The 24,038-nt window shown below is 45.3% G+C and overlaps 1 protein-coding gene across 2 annotated transcripts in view; it reads right to left on the reverse strand.

The window, feature by feature from the left end:
- Positions 1–2,003: 2,003 nt before the first annotated feature.
- The window catches only part of MAP1A (microtubule associated protein 1A), a 59,069-nt gene continuing 37,034 nt past the window's right edge, over positions 2,004–24,038 (reverse strand). For both annotated transcript variants that reach the window (XM_035335796.1, XM_035335797.1), the window contains 5 exons: positions 19,708–19,790; positions 18,973–19,113; positions 8,663–17,510; positions 6,499–6,731; positions 2,004–5,543 (listed from right to left, as the gene is read on the reverse strand). In XM_035335796.1, coding sequence (XP_035191687.1) covers positions 5,388–5,543; positions 6,499–6,731; positions 8,663–17,510; positions 18,973–19,113; positions 19,708–19,790 — 9,461 coding nt within the window. In that variant the 3' untranslated portion in view covers positions 2,004–5,387. The remainder of the gene's footprint in view (positions 5,544–6,498; positions 6,732–8,662; positions 17,511–18,972; positions 19,114–19,707; positions 19,791–24,038) is intronic.

Consider the following 24,038-nt stretch of genomic DNA (forward strand, 5'->3'; position numbering starts at 1 on the left):
CAGACAGGAAATTCCAGCTGTCTATTCCAAGTAGCAAGAGTATGGCAATGTATTGTGTAGGCTGTGGAAAGTTTTAGGTCTTCTGTCAGTAGCATGTATGAGCAAAGTCCTAGGAGATGGAGAAACTGGTGAGTTGTACCACATATGCAGGCATTGGGCCTTTGGCTTGTTCAAGGTCCAGGTAGACCTCGTTGTTGAAACACCAAACTCAATGTTCCTGTTATAGCCTTGGACACTCCTGGCTCATCAGTTTTCAAATACAGAAACAGCTGATTAAGGAAGGGCTATGTCATTGCCTCACTGTCTTGTTTATCTTTTCTTCTGGTTTCTCAGAGCCATGCCCCTTTCCCACAAACAACTAATCCTTACCTCTCCACATCCTACCCATGAAGTGACGGACACAGCTCATCAGCAGAGGGCATCTGTTTTCTGTCATTGCCGTGACATTGCATTTGCCCCTACTGCGGTCCAGAACCATCTAGCAGATGGTGCCCAGCTAATGCCTGCTCTGTTGCTGAGCACAGGTGACCAGTAGGTTCAGGAGCTAGAAGGGTTTGCTGTTTGCCTCTTCTTGTTCAAGTTGAGCAAAGTCCAGTTTGTCACTGAACTGTAGCCCTGGCAAAGCCCAGGTGTGGTCTGGAAGCCTGCACTGGTCCAGTTCCTTGTTACTGACACCTGCCCATGGATCAACACTGATGCTTCTATCCAGGTCTCACTAAAACTTGAAAGCCTCTGTCCTCAGTGTTGTGCTCATTGCTGGAGGACAGTTGCTTCCTTAGGACATGTTTACATGCCTTTTGCCTCCCTTCTCCTGCAGAAGATCCCACAGTAGATGTGTTCACTGCAGCCTGCTTGGTCCATCTGAAACACTGGCAAGGGAGCTTTGTTCTGCAGTTCGGTGCTGAACAGTTCTTGGCCTACCCAGCCTTGTACACCTTTGGGAAATGCATGTATGGCCACAGCCTCTCAGTTATCAGGATAGCACAGCATATGGGTACTTGTTTAGCTGGAAAGCAGCTCTGGGAATAGTACTAGTTCATGGCAACTGTTCGTGGTCACTCCCATGTCAGTGACAGCTCTGGCAGGCTGCTGTAAGCTCTCCGTGACGTGCTGCACAAGCTGTGATATGCTCTCCAGCCACAATGCCCCCCCTTCTGAGATCTGCAGCCTAGTCCCTGCTTTCTTTTTCCCCTGCCTTCAAATGTGCCCTTGCGTTTCCTCCAGGGGACCACCAGGCAGGAGCAGAGCTGACTGGGCATCAGCCCCTCCTGACTGCTGCCTGGCACAGGCAGAGCAGAAGGCTGCTCTCATAGTGTTCTGCTGAGTAGGGGAAGAGTTGAAACAGTGCGTCTTTCCCTCCACAGGGAGGCTGCAGAATTTTGCAGTAGTGCAAAGGCATGCTTTTGCAATAAGGATGGGCAGTGTCCACAGGCCCTGAGCTGAGTCCCTGAAGCTGGTGCCCTGCCTGGCTGGCTTGCGCCAGACTCCTGGCCAGGCCATGCTGTGATGTGCCTTCCACTGGAGTGGGGATGCTACCAGTTTGAGGAACGCTGGCCACGCTGGTCAGAGCAGTGATTCCCAAGAAGCACAGAAGCCACAAGGGAGAGCCTGGCTTAGTGCTGTGAGGCAGCTGCCTGCAGTGTCCACTGGAATGGTTGTGCATGGAGCACCCAGGCTGTATCCTGGCCCTTGGCCAACTGAACATGGGCAGGAGACAGCTTCAGAGGCTGGAACAGTGAAAAACCACCCTGGGGCTGAGGGTGGAGTGCAGGGGTCCCAGGCAGGTCTGTACTGCTGGCGTGGGTGTCCTCTTGGCAGGGCCACAGGTTTTAGTAGCTGTGAGTGTAACTGTGGCTTAAGCACAAACACCCAGGCTCACCTGAACTCAGGTTGGGCTGCAGCTGGCCAGCATCGAGGGACGGCTGCTGGTGTGGCAGCAGTATCTGCATGCCCCCTGCCTATCAGATGGACTCACTTAAAGAACAGTTTGAAACAGCTGGAAGTGTTCTTGTTCGCAATTAATGTGGCTTTATTATTAATGTGTTGGGCTCCTCTCTTGACAGTAGTTAGTTACAGTGTTTCACATGGAAATGGGCAAAAGGACAGAGGTCAAGAAACTAAATTCGATTAGAAACATGATGCTGAAGAAAAGAATCAGGGCTCCATTTGTAGAACATTTAGCATAGTAGCTGGGAGCACAAGTTGCCATTTCAATACAGTTGAGACGTTCACTTTTTTTAATTATAGGTTTAAAATAGTATTTTGTACCTATTACATACAGGAAGATTACATGTTGTTGCCCACATGCAGAAACAAGCAAAAGCAGAGTTTAACTGTTTCTCTCTATAGTGTTGTATTTATTACCTCTGGCTCTGGATGGGTTCTGCTGGCTCCTGCAGGCTGAGCAGAGTCAGACTCTTTAGAATTTGGCATTTTTACAAGTCCTTTTCCCCCATAGCTTCAGAAGATTTCATGGGAGGGAGAGAGGCTGGAGGCACAACAGACTGCCACAGAAGACTTAGAAAAAATAAATTGTGGAGTCTTGAGGACAGGGAAATGAACTGGTGCAGGATAAAGCAGTCCAAGCAGCATAGCTGCGGAGTGCTGGAGCACAGTACATGGAGGGCAGGTGTTTTTGCTGGAACATGTCACTCCTGCCTGGAGGATGCAGGCACCTTACAAAGCCTCACCATTACTGCGTCTTATTCATAATTGCTTCAAGTTTAAAATTGAGAAACATTCATGTGTAGGTCTGTATAAAGTTAGTGCATTAGCTTTTACACCTAGCCATGCTGAGGAATCCAGGGATCTAGTCAATGATGATGTCACATTTGTTGCTCTGGCTACCTGGCATTGAACACTTTGCATCCTACACCTGCAGCTGGCTTCCAGCCAGTGCCATTGGCAGGTGAGCCAGGGTCTCCCCAAAGCACTGAAGGCAAAACCCCAGAGCAGTGTCTGGGGAAAACAGGAGCAGGTCTGTTACTGCCTGCAATTGCTTGCTGTACCCAACATTCATAGACACTTCACCCCATTGGGTTACAGAGAATGACATTTATTCTTCTGGCAGACACACTGTGATTCCATGGTTAACGAGAATACAGCGCAGGGCAGGGATTTCATAAATCCCTGAGTAAGCTCACATGCTCCTACCAAGGGCTGCATCAGGAAGGCTGGCTGCTCCTCGGGGAGGGGCTGCTGGCCTCAGGCTTTGTCCTGCAGCTGCTGGGTTTTAGACACAGCCTTGCAGGCTGCAAGCACAGACCCCACTTTTGCTACCAGCAAAAACTCTGCCCATTTCTATGTGGTCTTTTGTTGTTCTTTTTTAAATTGCAGCATCAAAGTATTTGTAGTGAGAAACCTCTGAGCTGACACCAAGAGCACATAGTGTCAAGTTAACAAGTATAAATTAAAATATTAAATCCAAACAAAATGCAGCTTAAGATCAAAAAAATAAATATATAAATTAAATGCAAAATAAAACATTTCCCTAGAAACTCCATTTTAGTCTAGGAGCAGGCTTCTAAGCAGCGTTTTCTTATCAGCTGCTAGAAAATGCTAGCATAGAGACTGAAGTGTCCCAGGCAAGCACAGCACATAGTCCTGGGATGCTTATTATGGAATCAGATCTTGGCTCAGGGCCAAGCACAGTGGGTAACACAGCAGATGGAAATACTTTGAGTTGTATGCTAAGCCTTGCAGCATTGCTTTCCGTCTCATGTCCCTTTCACAACCTACCACCACACTTTTTTCATTTACAGAAAGTTTAAGTTATCCCTGTGATAAGGCTCTCTTGCAGTGCTCTGGGATGTGGCAAAGGCTCCCTGGTGCTACAGACACAGACACCTGAGCACTAGCACTCCTGGAGCTGCTCTCGCTGCAAGGGCTGGCAGCCCCACAGCAGGAATGGGCTTGAATGCCAAGGAGGCTCTGGGTGACTGTTCAGTGGCAATGATGCACTCACGGCACACAACTACATCTCTGCCAGGCTGGCCATACAGCAAGGACCTACGTCCACAATAGTTGTGCAAGCAATGGGCTGCCAGCTGAAACTGCAGGTGTGCACAGCACAGTCTTGCCAGCAGCTATTCTGTGCAGGCAAGTATGCATGTTCCTGCCACAGTTGTGGAGGATCAATGAGCTAACACAATTCTAAACTACTTCTCCCGAGTGTTTTTGGGAAAGGGGTTCTCTTTCCTCATGCCACAGGTTCTATTCCCCACATCCTGGGCACACTTAGGGAGGGCAGCAAAAGCTTGAACACAGCTAAGAAGCTGGACCACTGGCATACATGTAGCAAGGAAACTGCAGCTGCTTGCAGAACTGGCACACATCAGCTACGCTGGCCAGACACCAGCATCTCAGTACAGCATGCGAGTTCCTCAGCTGCCTCACCACACTCCTCAGGAAAGCTTTTGGTTTATGAGGACAGGAAGGTTTCTCAACTATCATAGGCCAACAGAGGACGGGTTGTTTCAGCCCTTCTGCTTTAGAGGGGGCTGTAGTTGTGCGTTTGGATACTGAGTGTGACTGTTCAGGCAACAGCCCCTCTGTGCCTCCTCCTGTCGCACTGCTGATGTGCAGGAGTTAAGTTACCCACTTAGTGTGCAAAACTCAAGTTAGCAGGTTAGGAATGTGCTCTTTGTAGCCAAGAGCAACAGGCTGAACTCTCCCCTCCCACCACCCCCCCTCCCAAACCAACATGTCCTTCAGCCCAGCTCCTTGAGCATAGCAAGCAGGTGTTGCAGGAGTCTGTAACCAAATATTTGGGCAGAAGCCTGCAGAGGTGGCAAATGGTGGCCCTGCCCGGTTGGAGTACAGGCCCCCTCTCCCAGAGCACCACCTGTATGCTCAGGATAGAAGATGGAAGAATGCCCTTCACTGTCATGTTACAGTTGGAGGGTTTGGCCTTCCCTCATCATATAGGTTTGCTTTGCAAATTAGGATTTTTCTCTGTCTCCCTGCCCCAAACACTGTCAACGTGCAGCAGCAGCACTTCAGCCCTCACCAGAAAGATGAGGCTCATGGTGCTACAAGTTAAATGGCAAGGCAGCCAGGAAGAGAGTAGAACAAGCTCTCACAGCAGCAAGGCAGCCAAGATAGTCTACAGAAACTGTACAGGCAGCAGAATAAAGCAGGGAAAGTGGAAGTGCCCCTGGCCTGCAACTGCTCTTGCACAAACTCTTAGCTCAGTCCAGAATATTACAGAGCCCTGCACTTCTTTTTCATGGCATCCAGTGCTGAGCTAGATGGGTACCCGATTGCCTGACAAATGGGAACCATGTAGAGGACTAAACCAGAGAACTGGACTGTGATTAGATGGTGTCTCTGATGTTGCATCGGTGATTGGAGAGTCAATGGATGAACGCAAAGTGTGGCTGGGAGATTTAGAATTCAATCTTACAGGCTGGGAAAGATTCGTCCTGCATCACAACAGTGCTGCTGCTTGCCAGTACCATGATGTTTAGCTCCTGCTGTTTCTCATGGGTCTGTTGGTACCATTCTCTTGTCACCTCAGTATCATGTGTTGGGATCAATGTCACCTGGGGAAAGAAAGCAGGAGGCATGATAGTTTGAGAATAACTGCACTGATAAACAATGCCCGTAGGAGCTGATGCTAAAATTTCCCATTAATTTTGGAACACTGTCCCCTTGGTACTGCTTGTTCCATTTAATGCCTTTCAGATGTCACATTCTCTAAGGCAGAGCTGGTGCTTTATTTTATGCAGTACCAGCACAATGGGGCTCTGAGCTGGCACTACACTAGCAGTACTACCATAATAATTGTGAAAATGGCTGCAGTGGAGGGGAGAGCCTGTCTTTATGGTCCACCAGAAACAGCCTTAGAAAGATCCTTTAGTGTGAAAAGGGGCAATGCTGAGAGTATTATCATTATTAATTTTATAGACTTGATCTGCCTACTGACCCAATGTGCAGCTCAGGGACTTTGAAATTGGAGGGTGCATCATCTCAAAGAGCATACACTCTTCCTGTACCTGTCATCAGAAACAGCGTCTACCCAAAATCTCCTGCAAACCTGACTACACAAGAAATATAAGTAAGAACGCTCCATTTCTTTTTTCATCTCCAATAAAAGTTAGTATTTATTACCAGTGTAATAGAAAGAAAACTTAAGCAAGCAAGGCTAGCAACAAATGCCACAGGGCATGGGACACTGATGAACATTCAGCCTGTGATAGTGCTTGTTTTTACTTGCAGATAGGCTCATCCTGCAGCAGGTGAGGAGGAATATATAATCTCTAAGGGCTTCCTCCTCTCAGAAGGATGTGGAATGGAGGACACATCTGACACTACTCACATCATTCTGAGTGTCCCCCTTCTCAAGAGTACAAATAGTTACTCCTCTGAGATTGCAGAGCAATACATGCCCAGTACCACTTGTATCCTCTTAATGTACTTTGTTTGTGACACGCACCTTCCCCTAAGTGCTTGTGACACAAGGAGAAACATACATTCCCAGGCACTTCCGTGACATACCTGCAGATTCTCCCCCCATTGAGACTTCCCTTCCAGGAGTGCATCCAACACTGCACGGCTTGGTTCTCCATTGGCTGCATCATTCCCACTTACAACATAATATGATGCTCGAACCCGCTTGAAAAACTCCGGATCTGTGTTCTTTCCGCTACAGTGGTTGGGGATATACGCCAAGTCCACATAGACAGGTGGACCCATGGGCACAGCCAAACTGCTTTTAGGACTACTGGAAGCTTTGGAAGAAAAGAAAGCAGAGACTATCAAAACCCTTCCGGAATGCACAAGCACTCAAATTAACACAGAAGAAACTGGATTCCAGAAAGGTTTTTCCCTTCAGCAAACAAGTTAACATTTATCCAGGCTCAGAGGAGATCTGGGTGGAATTTTGAGCCAGCACTGAAAGAAAGGGAGGGAAAAGGAGTTCTGCTCTTCTTGGGGGAGAGTGAAGGGGGGGCTGGAAGGCTTAAGACTCGCAAGTCTTTCCTGAAGAAGGGACTCAAAAGCTCCATTATTAGTTTTTGCAGAGTTGTCATCCCAATCAATACTTTGTCCTACCTTAGTGTGTGTTAATAATCTGTTTTTGCTAAAAAAACCTGTTCTGTGGCCTCTGTATGCCTTTATATCCTAGGGTATTGCAGTAGTCTTTTTGGAAACTCCACCCTGGCTTTCCGCCATTCCTGAGAATCACTGCTATTTTGTGGACTATTACTATTTCCTAGCAACATTGCTGTAACTTTTGTACATCTTTTCTTCATTTACTGCTCTTTATGAGATGAGAGATGGTCAAAGGAGTTGTTATACTCAGCAGTAAATAGGCATATATAGACAAAACCCATGGAAGGACTGCCCCTTCTTTCCCTTCTGCTCTCTGTGGAGTCACAGAGGCCTATGTCTTCTGTTTCCTATTCTGGGTATTCTCTTCTGTGAGCACAAAGCCACTAACTACTAGCATGGACAACTAATTGTGCTGGCTAGCTGTGGCACAAATAAAAAAAATCCTTTCTTGTTGCAGCCATTCTCACTGGTGTCTATTCCTCATCCTCAGTGTGACTTGGGCAACCCACAGCACTGCTCCAAACACAGAAATCATGCATCTTTGTCTCAACCTTCCCTTCAGGCTTACATGTCCAGATATTCCATCTTGACAGCTCTTTCTGTGCAGTGCCTTCAGGACCTGACCACTCTGTACAGTCACACTACTAATGCCCTCATGCAGGCTTTCTCTTGACTGTACCATATTTCTCTGTCAGCTATTCATGAGTCAGCTGCTTCAGGACCTTTTCAGGCCACAGTCCTTTACAGACTCTTCCCTTGGCTGGCACGGTGACCACTTCACTACTCTGTCCACTACTTTCCTCACTCCCCACTACACTGAGCAGACCCTTCATCAACCACTCAGCCTGAACATCTCTCTTGCTGTAAGTGACACCCTCTGTGTGTCATCCAACAACAGTCTCCTCACCTGAGTTGTATTTGCAGCAGACACACATAGAGGCTCTTTTCAGGTTTTTCTCTTCAGCTGTTCTCACTCAAGAAGAGCCCATTGTAAAGCCTCTGCAAACCTTCCTCCACTTCTCCCACTAGACCCTCTCTTTGCCACAGTGTCTTCAGTGGGCATCTGCTGAGACCATAGCACTGTTTTGATTTTCTTAATTCTCCCTGACACTACCTTCCTGCTGGCTCTTGTCTTATGCTCAATGATCTGGAACAGAAGATTCCAAAGTGGTCTGTGTTTTGCACAGAGCGTGGCACTGCAGCTTCTCAGCACAGACATGGCGATAATGCAGCTACACTGTTGTATCACCTAAAACTGGTGTCATCTGGTAGCATGCTAGTAAAGCAGTGGTCTCTGTGTGAACCCTTAGCAAGAGGCCATGGGCTGTACAGACACTTGCAGCAAAGTGCCCTTTTCATGTTTTCATTCAGTGCCCTGCAGTGTGGTACTCAGACATGAGGGCTGCTCCCATCCCATCTCTACTTAATATTTCAGAGATTCAGAGTTTTCCTCAAGGCTTTGATCTTTTTATGTGACTTGCATGACAACCTCTCTACTTTCTCACTGCTTATACCTGACTGGGAAACTCTGTTCTGCTACATTTAACTTGGTGTTTTTTCTTTTTATTGAACCTGAAGAGAAAAATGTGTTTAATGAAGACTTTCTTACCAGGGTTTGTTTTGATGCCATTAACAAGGTTCTTGCCAGGGTTGCTGTGACTACTCCGGGCCAATTCATCCTCTGTGTGAGGAGGCTGCACAAGCACACTACGTGGTTTGGGCTTCTCTCCTCCATCTTTTTCTTTTTTGACAGTGGCAGATTTTGGAGATTTGTCCAATGGCTGTTTCACAGGCGTGGGTGATCGTTTCCCTTTCACATCTAATTTCCGGGCAGGAGAGGAAGATTTGGGTTTACTCAAAGGCTTCTTCACACTTTTGCTCTTTTCTTTCAAATCCTTCTTGGAAATTTTATCAGTTCTGCTCATGCCTTGCTCATTTACCAAAATATCAGGGTCTACCATGCAGACATCAGGGTGAGGAGGATGAGGATGGGGATCTACCATTGGAACAGGCTGAGGATCATGACTGGACCTAGAACTGGCATGATGAGCAGTTCCAACAGCTTTATCTACTGGAAGGAAATCAGCATCTTCATCTGAGTCCATGTTTGCATCTGCTGTGATTGATGGACATTCTTCTGTCTCAGGTGGAACATCTGAGTCTGACTGGGAGGTTCCGGAATCACTCACTGATGTTGGAGGGGTTTCCTCCGCTGTGGCACTTTGCACAGGGCTACTACTTGTGTGGGGTGGTCTTCCTTGCACTGAAGGATGACCCTCCTCCTGTGAAAGGTCACTATCTTCAGAGAGCTCATGAGGGCTTGGGTTAATAAAGGAGGGCGAAAGCTCTCCCTTCCTATGCTTGAATTCGCATGAAGAAAATTTCTGTCTGCAGTCAAAACTGCCTTCTAAATGTGGCTCCATCTCATGGGAAGCATCTCCATGGTCCTCTGCTCTTCCAGCCCTTTGCACATCCGGGAAAAAGGGCTGGAAACTGTGTTCAGGGGACATCAGAGAGGAAGGACGGCTCTGCCTCTCTGTGTCCTCTTTGCCTGTGCATGGAGAAAAACTGCTGTCAGAATCAGGGCATGTTTTTTCATCTTTTGTCTCTGGTGCATGGTATGGGCTTTGGAAAGCTTGCAGACTGGTGCTCACCTCTGTTGGACCATTGGCTGTGGTTTCATCTTCATGCTGATGATGAGGAAATGATGTCAATACATCAGGGAGAGATGTTAATGTCATCAGCTGTTCTGTAAATGGTGCTTTCTGCTCTGGACTAGTTACACAGGGCTGCTGTTGTTTCCCTGCAGAGAATGGTGTGGGCTGTGAACTCTGGCACTCCTTTCTGCATGGCAAAATGCTCTCACCCGTGCCACTACTGAATGCAGAACCACATTCTTCAGCAAATGTCAAGTCTTTGGTTTCAGCTGTATGGGCTTTCATAGCATTATCTGGTATCTGTGGAGATGCATCCCAAAGACTCTTGGTACTTGGTTCTGCTCCTGCACTTGTGTATGCAGAAAGCATATGGGAGTAAAAACTTTCTGCTGTAGTTGGTATTACAGGAGTGGTTGCTTCAGATGATGGTTCCTCTGACAGGCTGGAAGAGTCATCTTTCAGTGGTTGTTGGGGCACAGACTCTCCTTCCACACCTTTGGAGAACAGTTTGGCTTCTTCATATGGACTCAGTGGTGAGAATTTAGTTAAAGATGAGTTATGGCTGCTGATCTCAGAAACCTCCAAGTACTCATCTTTCTTCCCCTGGCCTGAGGACAAAGCACAAGAAACCTTTAAAGGAAGAGAGATATCTCCTAAATGGCTTGCTGAGGTTTGCTCATGTCTGCACACACTAGATGTTTCACTCTTTCCTAGCAGGGAGCATTCAAATCCAGAAGAGATATCCATCACTCTGCCTTCTTCTGTTGGCCCCTTCTTGTATTCCTCTTTCTGTTTTTCAGAAGCAGATTTCAAGTATATGGCTTGCTCATAGCACTCTGAGACAACCTCTGTACTTGTATAATCTGTTACGCAGAAATGTGATTCCTTCGTGGATTTTTCAGCATCCTTTCTCTTTTGCAAAGATTCTTGGCTTAAATGGCACATTTCTGAAGCCTGCTCATCTCTGCCTATGTCTGGCGAGTCACTGTAACCAGCAACATACGTTCCCACAGCTGTGGCTGATGCAGTTTTCCTAATTCCATATTCCTCTTTCCACACTGGATCAGAAGGTGAAGAGGCAGTAGAAGGGGGTGAATTGGACTCCTCATGCTTGCTTTGCAGAAGTGGTTCTGTTACATGGAAATTCTCTGTTCCTGAGATGTGTGCATAGACTGTGCCTGCAGCTTGGTCAGGGCTATGCAGTTTAGACTCCTTTTCAGATCTCTCTGTAGCACCTTTCTCTAACTCTGAGTCGCTCATGCTTTCTTCCTCTTGCCCTGCTTTGTCATGGTACATATCTTTGAGATTTTGGCTTTCAGATTTCAGGGACAGAGGTATCTGCTCCTGGCCAGACAAGATGATGTTCTCATCTGGACAAGTGGCACCAATATAGGCAGCTGACTTTTCTTGATAAAATATGTCAGTGGGAGAGATAAATGCTGTGCTTGCAGATGATGGATGATGTTCAGAGTCCATTTCTTCTGGCAAAGCACAGGACACATTCAGTTCTTCCTGTCCCTTAGATATCTTAGGCTTATCTGTTTCAGACAAGGGCAAGTATCTTTTATGGATGTCTGAATACTCAAAGGCTGCATCTGCTTTATCTTTAGGGGATGCTGGAGATGACAACTCCTTCTCAGCAGAGGTATAAAGGCAGGACTCTTCTTCCTTTGCAGAGACATGAAAACCTTGATCTTTCTGAGAGCTTGGTGCTGTTGTTAGCACCTTGTCAGTGTGACCTGAGGCATCTGCATCCTTGGAGGTGAAGGAGGAGAGTCCAGCTCCAGAAACAATTATCTTCTCATGGATGTCAGCATACTTGAAAGTTCTTTCATCAGGATAGGGTGTTGGTTCTCTTTCTTCTTGCTCTTGTCTCATGGAGTTGTCATCACCTCTGGTTCTGCAGACCCCTTCCTCATAGGAACAAGGGTCCACAGGGCTCCTGGAATAGGACTCGGGAAGATATGCCACTCGGCTCACAGAACCCACAGCCTCAGAATGGCCAATGGCAGCACTGCTTTTCTGAGGAGGGACTTCTCCTAGACAGGAGCATGCATGCTGCCCTAACCCTGCAGCACTTTCTTCTGGGGATGCTGCTACATATTCAGATTCTGCTGGTCTTGTAGATTGGAACAGAGCAGATGCTGCTGCCACCTGTTCTTTGCCTCCTGTAGAGTCATAATGAGCCTCAGTGGATTTGTAGTCATCCTCTTGCTTTCTATCTATCTTGTATTTACAGTCCATTTCCTGAGACAAACCACTAACATCTGTTTTCTTTTCTGTATCCTTCAATGGGACTTCCTCCTGTTGCGGTGCCTTGCACAGATCTATCTTGTAAGGCCTCTCTGTTTCTAGTGTTGTGCCAGTATGCTTTTCCAGAGGGGTAGCTGTTACTGGTAGGGGAGATGCTTTCAGTGCTTGGTCTATTGACTTTGCATAGATATCCAGGGCAGCTTTCTCCTCATAGTCTAAATAGGAGTAAACTTGTTTGGATGTCAACATCAATTCTTGCCTTTCTTTGTTTCCAGTTAATGGTTTGGCCTGATTTTCCTCACCAGAGACATACTGAGAAGACAAATGAGAACGGTCTGGGAAAGTGATGTCAGCAGGAGCTACGTTAACAATCTTTGCTTCTGCTGTAGGTTTGGCACTCTTCAGAGTCTCTTCTTTGTAATCATGTGATTCCACTTTTAAACATTCTGCTTCTGCTTGCAGTAACACAGGTTTGTCTTTGGCATGACAGAGATCCTCATCCTCCTCACTGGATAACTGCCCTGCTCTTCCAGTGTCTCTTCCTTCCTGAAGATACTCATAAGCAGAGCCCCACGCTTCACTTTCTACTCTTTTCCAGGTATGACTGCCAGGCATTACAGGAGATGGGATCTCCATTTCTCCCATTTTAGGAGGGGATTTTTCATATTCTGGTACCTCATCCAAGAATGTGCTCTCTCTCTCGTTATCATATATCTGCCGCCTTCCCTGAACAGGAATCTCTTCCACTTCTTCTGGAAACCACACTTTCTTCTCATAACTTAAATCTTTCATGTAAAAGTCATCCATTTCTGGAGATTTTTCTTCTTTAGCTTCCTTGAACCTGCAAGATTTTACATCTTCAGCAGAAACATGTGATGATGATTTATCCTCAACTGGGCTAAATTCTGTAAAGTATAAGCCCTTCACATCTGGAGATACTTCCTGAGAGAAGAAGCCTGCAGTTTTTTCCTTAGATGTGGCTTTTTCTGGTACAGAAAATAAACTGCTATCATCGGGAGACATTTCTTCAGTTGAAGTATCTCTGGGTGATGCATCTTTAACCGGGATACTTTCTAGGCAAGAAAAAGATTTTGCCACTTCTTTTGTGAGCACTTTGGTAGAAATGTTTGGTAATTTTTCATATGTATCTGGGCTCTGCTCTGTGAAATCCACAGATCCAACAGCTTCTGATAGGAATTTGTCAGTAAAGTCAGACAGAGTTTTTTCTTTCTCAGGTATTTCTTCTGTGAAATTAAGAGATTTGATGTCTTCTGGAGAAATGCCTTTAACACAAATGTCTGAAGAGATGTCCTTGCTAGGACTCTCAGTGAGAGAAATAGATTTGGTTTCTTCTGGAGAAATGTCTTTAACTGAAACCTGAGAAGATTTTTCTTCTTCTGAGGTGTCTTCTGTGAAATAGAGTAGTTTTCCTTCTTCAGTAGCCATCCCCTTAACAGAAATATCTGGGGATTTTTCTTTACCAAGATTTTCTTCTGTAAGAGAAGGTGATTTAGTATCATCTGGAGAAAATTGTGAGGTTTTCTCACTTTCAGATTTGCTTTGGTTTGTGAACCACGGAGGAGCCACACTTCCCAGAGATGTTTCTGTGGTAGAGAATGGCTCAAAGGACAAGTGTTTTGAAAATCCCATTAAACTTTCTGCCATAGATTTAGTTTCTAGCTCTTTTTCAGGCTCCAGAAACACATCTGTGCTGGGATGCGGTAATACAGGAAGCTCCTCCTCCTCCCCTATCACCACTGTGTCCTGCTTGTGGTAGGAGAGCCAGGGCAGCTCTTCCTTCCTCACTGGTGCTTCCTGCACCTCCTCCCCAGGAGATACCTGCACATCACTGCCTGTGTCCAGCTTATGCAGTACAGGTCCAGACACTTCTTTTTCGTGTCTATATTTAGATGCAGACACCTCATCATCTCTGAGAGGTTCATGCTTGGTTCCCTTTACCACAACAGAAGTTCGATCTTCCGATTTCTTAGTGGCGGCATCTTCTTCTTTTTCAAATAGCTCTGAATCTACTGTTTCTAGCTTTTCCTCCACTGGAGACTGGTGGAAAGGTGTGTGTCCTGCACTAGTGGGACCAGATTGGGTGGGAGATGCCATTTTGACTGTACTGTCATCAGGACTCATGCATCGTTCTTCAGCCTCTGCAGAGTCAATCTGGGAAAACGGTGTTTCTTCAGTGGATAATGGCAAACCAGAAGTATGCGTCACTTCTGTGGGGACACTGATTAACATATTATCAGTGCATTCTTGATGAGCAAACAGTGGGGCACTGTAATGGCCTCTGAGTTTCTCAGGCATTTCAATATTTGGAGTCCCATCTTCTTCTTCCTCTTCCTCTTCTGCCTCTTCATGAAGATCCTTTTTTTGAGCTTCCAGTTTTCTCTCTCCTTCTGCTAGTGCATGGAAATCTTCAGGAGGTGGAGATTTAAAATATTTGTCTTCCTCCAAGGATGATGTGGGAGAGATTGTGCCAGCAGAGGGAACATAGTCAAGACCTTGGGTTGCTTCAGTCCGAGAGGAAGGCATGCTGTTTACTGTGTCTAGAAGTAAAGAGCTTTTCCCAGTCTCTTCTGTTTGTGGTGCTGTTATAGATGCAACTGACTGATCTTCTGCTACTGACGTTGCAAAAGATGAAAGCTTATCACATTCTGTAATGGAGGTAGCAGAAGAAATATGTTCTTCCTCGGCTAGCGGAGCTGCCACTATGTTTGTAGGATATGCCAGGATTTCAGACTCCTGGCCAGCGTAGCCCTTGGCTGCAAGGTCTGCAGTAGGCGTGGCCTGTATTCCATGTATTGCTTCAAAAGAGCCTGGGTGGTCAGGAACAGAAATGTCATATGCATTGACATCATACTTCAAGTGTGGGATCCTCTCTTCCTGTTCATCATGTATTTCTTCATCAGAAATCGTCTGCTCTGTTTCTGAATATCCTGGGATAGTTTCATCTTGGATATATGAAACATGTTCTGCTGTTGCTCCTGCTGGGACTGGCAGACTGCTCAGATACGACTCTTCCTTTGTTACCTCCTTTCCAAGTAACTTGTTTTTCTCACCCATGTCACTAAATTCTTTTTCATTTTCTTTAATTGTAAATATTTTGTCCTCCCTCTCATCCTGCTTCAGTTCATAGAAATCTTTACTCTTTTCCACCTTCATTTGCTCTGCCTTCATTTGCTGTTCTTCCTTTTCTTCCAGTTCTGCCTTTTCTACCACATCCTCTCTCTTTTCCCTCTCACCCTCCTCCTGTGCCTCTGTCCCCTCAGTATACTTTTCACAGGTCTTTGTTTCCGCTTCCCTTTGTTTTCTGTCCAAAGAGATTTTTTCCTCTTCTTCCTTGTCCTCATCTCTGAATGCTGGTGACCAAACAGCTTTTGCTACGAGGTCACTATGTATTGGTACCTGTTCTCTGTCTGGCAACAGCTGAACTTCCTTGTACTGCTCAACTTTTCTCTTGCAGTATCTCATCTCAAGATTTTCATCTAATGTTCTTCCTTCATCCTCTATTTTTTCAGCTTGACCCACGCTTGGTTCTAGATGATGGACTGCTTTTTCCTCTGCTGGAGATTCTTTTTCCAAATCGGTAGTAGTTGTTCTCTGATCAGGAATGTTTGTTTTCAAAATAGGATCCACTTCAAGGTGACTCTGAGACGTCACGTCACTGGACTCTTTCATCTCTGTTTCAGGTACTCTCATAACCTTATCACTTACTTCTATATCAGAAATTTCTTGAGCCCCCTGCAAGTCTCCTTTCTCTTCATTCTTCAGATCCTCAAAGTCCTTTGTAAGATCTTCTGGTGAAGATAGGATTAACCTCTGTTCAGCTATGGAAGTCTCTCCTGGCTCCACCTCTACTGGCATCTTCTCCATTGGTGATGTCCTCAGGTCAATAGGTACTTCCTTTTCCGGTTTGATTTTGATCTTCTCAGTTTTGATTCTGCCTGGAACTTTTGCCTTGTATAATGTTTTTCTTACCTCTGGAGTAAATGGTTTTAAGTCTGGTTTAGACATTTTTTTGGGCTCTGGCTTGATTTCTTTCTTCTTATCCTCTTTCTTTGAATCTTTTTTTTCCTCTTTCTTTCCATCATCTTTTTTTAAGTCCTTTTTCTCCTTCTTAATCTCTTTCTTTTCTTTGTCTTTCTTCTCCTCCAGTTTGGATACTTTCTCTTTGAGATGCTTTTTGCCTACTTTGTCTTTTGTTAGTTTTCTTTTCTCAGCTTTGAGAACATCACTTGATTCTGTCTTTATCTTTTCATGTTTAACAGGTTTCTCAGGAATCTTCTCAGAGTGTTCTTTAACCTTTTTCTCAGTTTTAGCATCCTTTATGACTTCTGGTTTTACCTCCTTAATCCCCTCCTCAACAGCCTCTTCTTTCTTAGCTTGCTTCGTCGCAGATGGCTTGGGGGAAGATTTAAGACTCTCTTTACTGTCAGTTCTTTGTTTAATTTTAGTCTGCTTCAGCACAGGTGGAGGTATTCCAGAAGTGATGTCTTTCTGAGTAGCCACTGGGTACCTCAGAAAATCCAGGTGCTTGAGTTTCTCAAGACCTTCCAGTATTTTATTTTGAGGAGCATTTCCAGGAAACAAAACCCTTACAATTTTCTCTGTTGGGCTAGCTGGCAGCCACACCACTAGGGCTGTGATGGATGTGAGATAGGGAACAGAAATTTCACCTTCTTTCCCACTTGCAAGAATTATGCCAGTCTTTGCTTTACTATTACCAGCCCATTTCTGCATTAGAAACTGCATTTCTTTACTGTCCTTGACAGGATTCAGTATATACATGTCCAGCTTACCCACTCCCATTTTGTGGAAAAGCGTGATAGGTTCAATGGTACTGCTCACTACCCTGTATAGAGGCTCTGATTTAATGCCAAGTCTGTTGAGATACTGCAGTGTCAGACAAGCTTCTTCAATGCTCCTCTTTACTTTCATGGATGATTCAGGCATCTTCAGTTTTTCAGGAACATTAAAAAATACCACCCCCAGCTCGGGAGAAATTAGGTTCTTCATCCAGTCACTGTAGTTAGTAGAGCCCTGGGATTGTTCCTCCTCTTGTTCAGCAACTTTCCTTTGCAGCAGCCCATTGATGCCAGGTAGGTTGTCTGCACCAATGTGGGTCAGAAGAATAGAGTCAATCCTATCCAGATGCCTTACCAGCTTCCAGAAACAAGATTTCCTGTCAGAGCCACCATCTACAAGGATGTTAAACCCATTGACAGCAAAGAGAGCAGAATCACCTCTTCCACCAGGGAATATGTAGCAGCAGGGTTTAGAAAGCTTCAAAAAGCCCCCTGAGGTGGGTGGTTCCAGGAGATCAAATGGAGATGGCACGTCAATTGTTTCAGAGACATATTCTGCAAATTCAGACACCCCATCCATTTCTGGCAGAACTGGATCAGGATTCAGTTTCAGATTAATAATATCCTGAAATCGAGGATGCCCAAGGTTGCTCCAGTCTCCTTCTCCCAAACACGATACAGTAAGGGAGGCCTTGATATCTGAATCAGTGTTGCTAAGAATCTGGGTGACCTATTGAGACAGGCACAGACAAATAAAGGTCAAACAGAGCTTTGAGACCAATTCAGCTCTTTAAAAAATAGCCAGTTAATGCAGAAATACTGCAAAGACTCCATGAGCATTTTACTGAGAGGAAATGATGAGGATAGATGAAATACTCCAAAACTCCATTGCAAATAAATGCATGCAGCCACGCTCTGCTCTCTTTTGAAATTATTCATGTTGATGGGTTTTTATGTTTCCTGACTGTTTGGGCTGCATGGTGACAATACCTCAGGAAAGAGAACAAAAGCAGGAGCCACCTTGTCCTCTTTCTTTACTTCTTCTTATTCAACCTGGGATATCAGTCTCTGGCTTGGGTTCAAAAATAGCAGTTTCTTTTTGATTTGTGAATTCTAACCCTGAAGTACCCTTTTCAATGGTAGGCATCACTGTCGGAACTTAGCCTCACTTATTGGCTACTGAACAATCATATGGCACTTTGTGCAGTTTCAGTGCCATGGGACTTTCTCTTCTCTTCAGATCAATTTTCTTTCTTGAAGCCTATTTTAAAAAGTCAGGACTCCATCTCCGATGGGGCTGGGGACATGATACGTGATTAGTAAGTAGTAGATAGGTATCACTTTCAAGGCTCCTTAGAGCTGTGCAGAAAATATCCTGAGCAAAGAAGCATTACAACTCAAACTTCCTAAGAATCTGGAATGAGTTTGGAACATTCCTCCTTTGCATTATATTCTTAAACAATCAACCTAAAATAACTGAAGGCATTCAGATTTCCTGATGTAATTACAGCAGCAATGTTACCCATGCTACATGAGTAACTACATTCATCATTTAGTCATTCCCGTGTCATCTTTATGCAATGAATTCAAAGTTTTCTCTGTCACTTTTTTTCTTTATATAGCTATACACCCCCCCAATGAACATACTGAACCTTGAGAACAGCTTATGCTCACTAGACGGTTTGTGAAATGAAGGGAAATACCTACATTTTCTAGATTGACAGTGGCCTCCATTGGACATTATTTGGAAGTCGCCTGCACATATTTTAAAACCTGCATTAAGAAATTTTAAGTGTCTGCCCACTGCAGAGTTGGTCTGGAAGGATGTCTCAAGCTGTGCACTTAAAGGTGGCATCACCCATGCCTGTCATTTTGGAAAACTTAAGCCAAGGAATTAAAGCAAGATGCCCACGACTACACCATGAGTTATTTATAATGTGCAATTATTTTTCTGGAGTTCATAGAGTCATAGAATGGTTGGGGTGGGAAAGGACCTTAAAGAATATCCAGCCCAACCTTCCTGCCATGGACATGGGACATCACCAGATCAGGTTGCTGAAAGCCCCCTTGAACCCAACTTCGAACACTTCCAATGATGGGGCATCCACAAATGCTCTGGGCAACCTGTTCCAGTGCTCTGTCATGCACTTCGGGAACAGGAAGAGACATCCTGGCTTACTGCTCATGCTCACCTCTGGGTCTGAAAGTATCTCAGCAAACTTCTGGTAAGTGAAGGTCCCCGTCTGCAGGATCAAGTCTCCTTCCTGGTCTGAGCTCTGACCACAGAAGATCAGTAGTTTGTGGGCTGATGAATCACACAACAGTGAGTGAACCTGTTGCCATGAGACAGTGTTGTCATTAATTTGATTTGCAGCCAAAAAGTTATCTATATTCTTCACCAGTACCCAGAAACACAACCACATGGAGAGTCAAAAACTTCCAGGTGGTATTTACTCATTTACAAATAGCCAAAATGTGAGTTTTCTATCTACAGGAGAGTAGGTTTCTGAAAAGGGAAGACGATGCAACTGCCTGCCTGACACAGCTCCACATCACATTATAATTCACGTTAGGAAAGTAGGCTAGTTTTAAGAGAAAATGTTTGCTAGGAAGCTCTACAAGCGCCTGAGAAATAGTTAACATCAAGCAATAGGCACTAATTCTTCCAGGAAGCAGCTCATTGCCATAGGGCTGGCGGCACACAAGGAACCATACATTCTTATGTCTTTCTTTGTCTACCAGAAAATTGTGCCAAATAATACTGGTTACAGCGTATATCTCACTGGCAAGACCAGAATGCTTAGTAACCTCACCACACCTTGCAGCAGACCAGCAGTGTGGTCAAGAAGGTGCCAAGTGTGATAATCATGGCCCTCTAGTCAAGCATAGGCCAGAGATCTGATGTGGAGAAAACACAGTGTCCTTACCTCAGACACGATGCTGTCCACATTGGGATTTACCAGGATCACTGTCTCCAGGGTATCACTCCGGTGATGGAGGGTTCTTTGGCCTGGGGAGAAGCAAGAAATTAAACAAGAAGGGAGAAGTTGGTAAGAAAGGGTCTTGTCTACTAATGTTTTAGCTTCTAAAATTCCAGTTCAGCATGGCTTTGATTGCAAGGCTTCAACTTATGTTCTAGACCTAATTTATTAATTGGGTCTGACAGACCAAAACAAGCCCTTTCTGGTAACAAGGAAAAAATCCTAGCTCTGGATCAGCACTCTCTGACTGAACTCAACATGTTCTGAAGCCCACGGTGCCAGATGTATCAAGCTGCCTGCTTGTGCCAGACAGCTGTGCCCCACACAGACTGGCACAGACTGATTATCCCATCCAGACAGAAGTATCTTCCATCATTGCAGCTACCATGAAGAGGTATCTATGGATATTGTCCAAGCCTTAGTCATCACAGGCCTTTGTAAGCCAGCTGGTACCAAGAAGCTCAGTGCCAACTCACCCTTCACTATTGTCATGCAGCACTGATACCAAAATTCTTGTCATTCTAAGTGAGCTTTTTTTTCCTCATTTTTTTTTTTTTCTTTTTCTTTAAACCTGCACTCCTAGATGTCAACTGCTGCTACGGAAGCTATCTAGAATGCTTGCTCTCCTGTCTTCCTTCTGTGAGAGTCACAAACAGGGACCCAGATGAGAATCTGCTCTGTATGTAGGCAGAAAGGGAAGAGCCAAAGAGCAAACAAGCACCTAGCAATGTAAAACAACACTCTGTGTGCTCAACTTGATGTGGGCATTACATGGAAATTTCACAAAATATTGACATAATGCCTGGGCCCTATTCATTTTTTTTAGAAAGACCAGTAGTAAGTGCCTGCTATCATCTCTCTTTTTGGGCAGATGGTAATCCTTCTAAAATAACATGATGAAACTGGTGTTTCAAAGAAAGGTACCAAAAGGACACAAAAAGAAGGAATTCAGAGGAAGGCAAATATTTAGCATAGCTTTAACCAGACTCAGTTTACTGGGATATTTTACTGCCAGCAATTAAGTATAAACCAGCTATAAATGCCCTGAATGCATCTTTCAGACCAAAATGAGAGAGGATTTAAGCTCTGAGTGGAATTATTTATACTTCGCTTCTCTAGCTGCTTTGTGAACTTGTATTTTTTTTCAGTTTGTCTGAAATGGTCCCTCCAGACTAAAACAAAACCAATCACTGTGCAACAGAAATGTCTGCACTCAGCTCAGTGGCATTTCTGCCAGACTGGAAAACAAGCCCCTGCACAAAGAAGGGATTCTGCGAGTGAGCCTATGGCAAGTGGTATGGGGGGTGGCAGGTGGAGCATATGAGAAGGGCCCAGGAAGTGTCTGGGGCATGCACTGCAGCCAAAATAACACTCATCCACTCATCGTACTCTTATCTTAAAGTAAGACTAACTATAAAGGCACTGATGATACTTTGGCATTGCTTAGATCCCATCAGTGAACACAAAGTGTACCTGGTTTTCTCACTGATTGCATTGTGAAGTTTTTGCACAGCTCACCCCACACCAGGGCCTCCACTCATGCTGCTCAGTGCAGAAGCAATCTACTCCACTCTGCCCCAGACCTACGGTTGAAAAATGCAAACCTAAACAATCCCATTCCTCAGGCTTCAACTTTTACCACCTTCCTGCTTATAGAGACCTTTTTGGCAGTTGTTATCCACATCACTTGGAGAACACAACTTGGTGTAGAGAACCAAGGCCAATAGTCTCTTGTGCTGTGTGAAGAGGGCTCTCAGGCCCAGAGAGTAGTCATTGGTGCCAACACATGGGCATCCTTTCAGGCACCAGGTACCAAGGTGCTGCAGAGGCAATGCCAGCCTAAAGGCTCTGTAACAGTCAATGCCAGTCATAGAGGGAAAGGGGCCTGTCTGCAGGACTAACAGGCATTAAAATACTGCTGCTTTCTGCCATTTCTGTCACTCAAACCCAAGCAGCTGAGATATCGCTGCTGAGACTGGTAAACAAAGCATGGCTGTTTAGCAGTCTGCTCACATCCTCCCATCCCACAGAGGGGCAGTCCCCTTCGTGCTTGAAAGAAAGAGAAGAGTTCAAGCTGTGGAGCCAGCAGCTGCTGGCAGATGGAAGGTAAGAATGGCAAAGTACTGAGTCTCATGAAGGGCCACAAAGATGATTAAGGGATTGAAGTGTTTTCATATGAGAGGCTGAGAACAATAAGACTGTTTAGGCTGGAAAAGAATGCAGGGGGAGGAAGAGCCAGGATGGGGAACTTATCAATATTTATAAATACCTGATGGTAGGGAATGAAGAAGATGGAGCCAGACTCCTCTTAGTAGTACCCAGTGACAGGATAATAGGCAATGGGCACAAACTGAGACACATGCAACTCCATCTGAACACACACAAAAAAAACACTTTTTTTTACTGTGAGGGTGGTTAAATACCAGAACAGGTTGTACAGAAAGGTTTTGGAGTCTCCATCCTTGGAGATACTCAAAACCCAACTGGACACAGTCCTGGGAAACCCACTGTAGCTGACCCTGTTGAGTAGGTAGGATAAGAGTAGGTGATCTCAAGAGGTCCCTTCCAACCTACAATTCTGTGACCTTGTGAAGCAGTGCATTCCTCCAGAGCTTTGCTCCTGACCCACTCTTGGGTGGACTCCCTTTCTCCAATTGCAGCAATTGGTTCTCAGAAGGATACAGGAGCATAACCACATAGACAAGCCCATTCCAGAAACATTGAATCACTGTACACATGCATGCACACCAAAACCCAACATGGTTCTTCCACTTAATTCAGAGAGAAATCAGACCAGCACACATGCTCTCAGCTGAGCCGCGTGCTGTGAACGAGGTGGCACACGGCCACCCCCCTGGCCTGTCAGCCTCTCAGAGCCAGTGCCCCGGGCCCTGCTTGGCGACAGCAGCACCCCTGCCCAGGATGGAACAAAGGCTGGGCTGTGGCAACTGCACATGGCTGGCACTGGACTGACAGGTACTGTCAGCATGTGTCAGGCTGCAGAAACAAAAGATTCTTTAAGGGAGAGAAGGGGTGCTTATCCAGCCCTGCAGCACCACTATTCCTCTATTGCTGCAGCACCCTTCCTTTGGCCCAACTATGTTTTTTTCTACCGGCACAACAATATCTCACACAAGAGATGGTGTGGGGACAGCCAGAAGGGCAATACTTTCTTTGGCTCCCCTGCCATGGTGGTTCTGTGCTGACATCAGGTGACTGCCCAAGATACAACAAGACCCTTTTCCAAGTAGTTTACTGGGAGAAGCAAGGCTCAAGGTCCTACTTCAATCATCAGAGTTGTTTCCCCTTTGTATCTCTGAAAAGACAGATCAGCAATTGCTGCCACTCAGGGACTTGCTGATCTGGCTTGGACTCGACATCCAGAGGAACATTCCTAAGGCAGGAATGCACACAACAAACCTGAAAAAAAATCCATTACTGCAGCTCTTTTCGGAAATGAACTGACCTAGGATTTCACCAGGAACAGGAACCTTGACGCCAAACTGATGAGAGTTTCTCCTACAGCTGGTTGATATGTGAACCAGGAGCTTAGAATTCACTATCCTACTGATAAAAGATGGGAAGAAAGTAGGAAAGAATACCAACATTCTTTTAAAAGAATGGGAAAAGAAAAACTTTATTTTAGGTAAAATTTTGCTTAACTTGTTTTATAGTAGTTTTCTTAGACACTCACAACAAATCAGAAAAGGAAACATCAGCTGAAAGCAAGCCTATAACTAGGATGGGCTTCTAGAACAAACAGTATCTCCTAGGTCTGGAAATAATTTTACAAACAGTATCTCACTAGTCAGATGAGAAGTCAGCAGGAAGAGGAAACTGTGCCTCGGCTGCTCAGAGACAGCACCATGGTAGAACAAGGTCAGTAAGAAGCAAAAGGAAGAGAACAGGCCAGGAAGACAGCATATTTGTGCTGGGCCACAACACTGGCAGAAAAGTCTGACAAAGCAGACTGTGGAGTATGGCCCACAGACTTTTTTTCCTGAACTCCTTTCAGACCTCTGGTCAAGTGGCTGCAGGCTTGACAGCTAAAGGAATGCCATTCATTCCAAAGCCTCTTTGAATCCAAGTGCTCATCAGTCTGAGGAGCCCTTTGCTGGCAGCTCCCTCTGTACAGGCCTGCACAAGATTTAAACACATTGACCGGTATCCTTCTTCTTACTATCAAAAATTACTTGCAACAGAAATGCGTAACAGTGTGACTTACATTGCAGGCAGTGATTGAAAGCACACTGTTTGGGTCATAGCCATGGTCCTTA

The sequence above is a fragment of the Oxyura jamaicensis genome, chromosome 10 (genome assembly GCF_011077185.1).
Source record: "Oxyura jamaicensis isolate SHBP4307 breed ruddy duck chromosome 10, BPBGC_Ojam_1.0, whole genome shotgun sequence".
NCBI classification, from domain to species: domain Eukaryota; kingdom Metazoa; phylum Chordata; class Aves; order Anseriformes; family Anatidae; genus Oxyura; species Oxyura jamaicensis.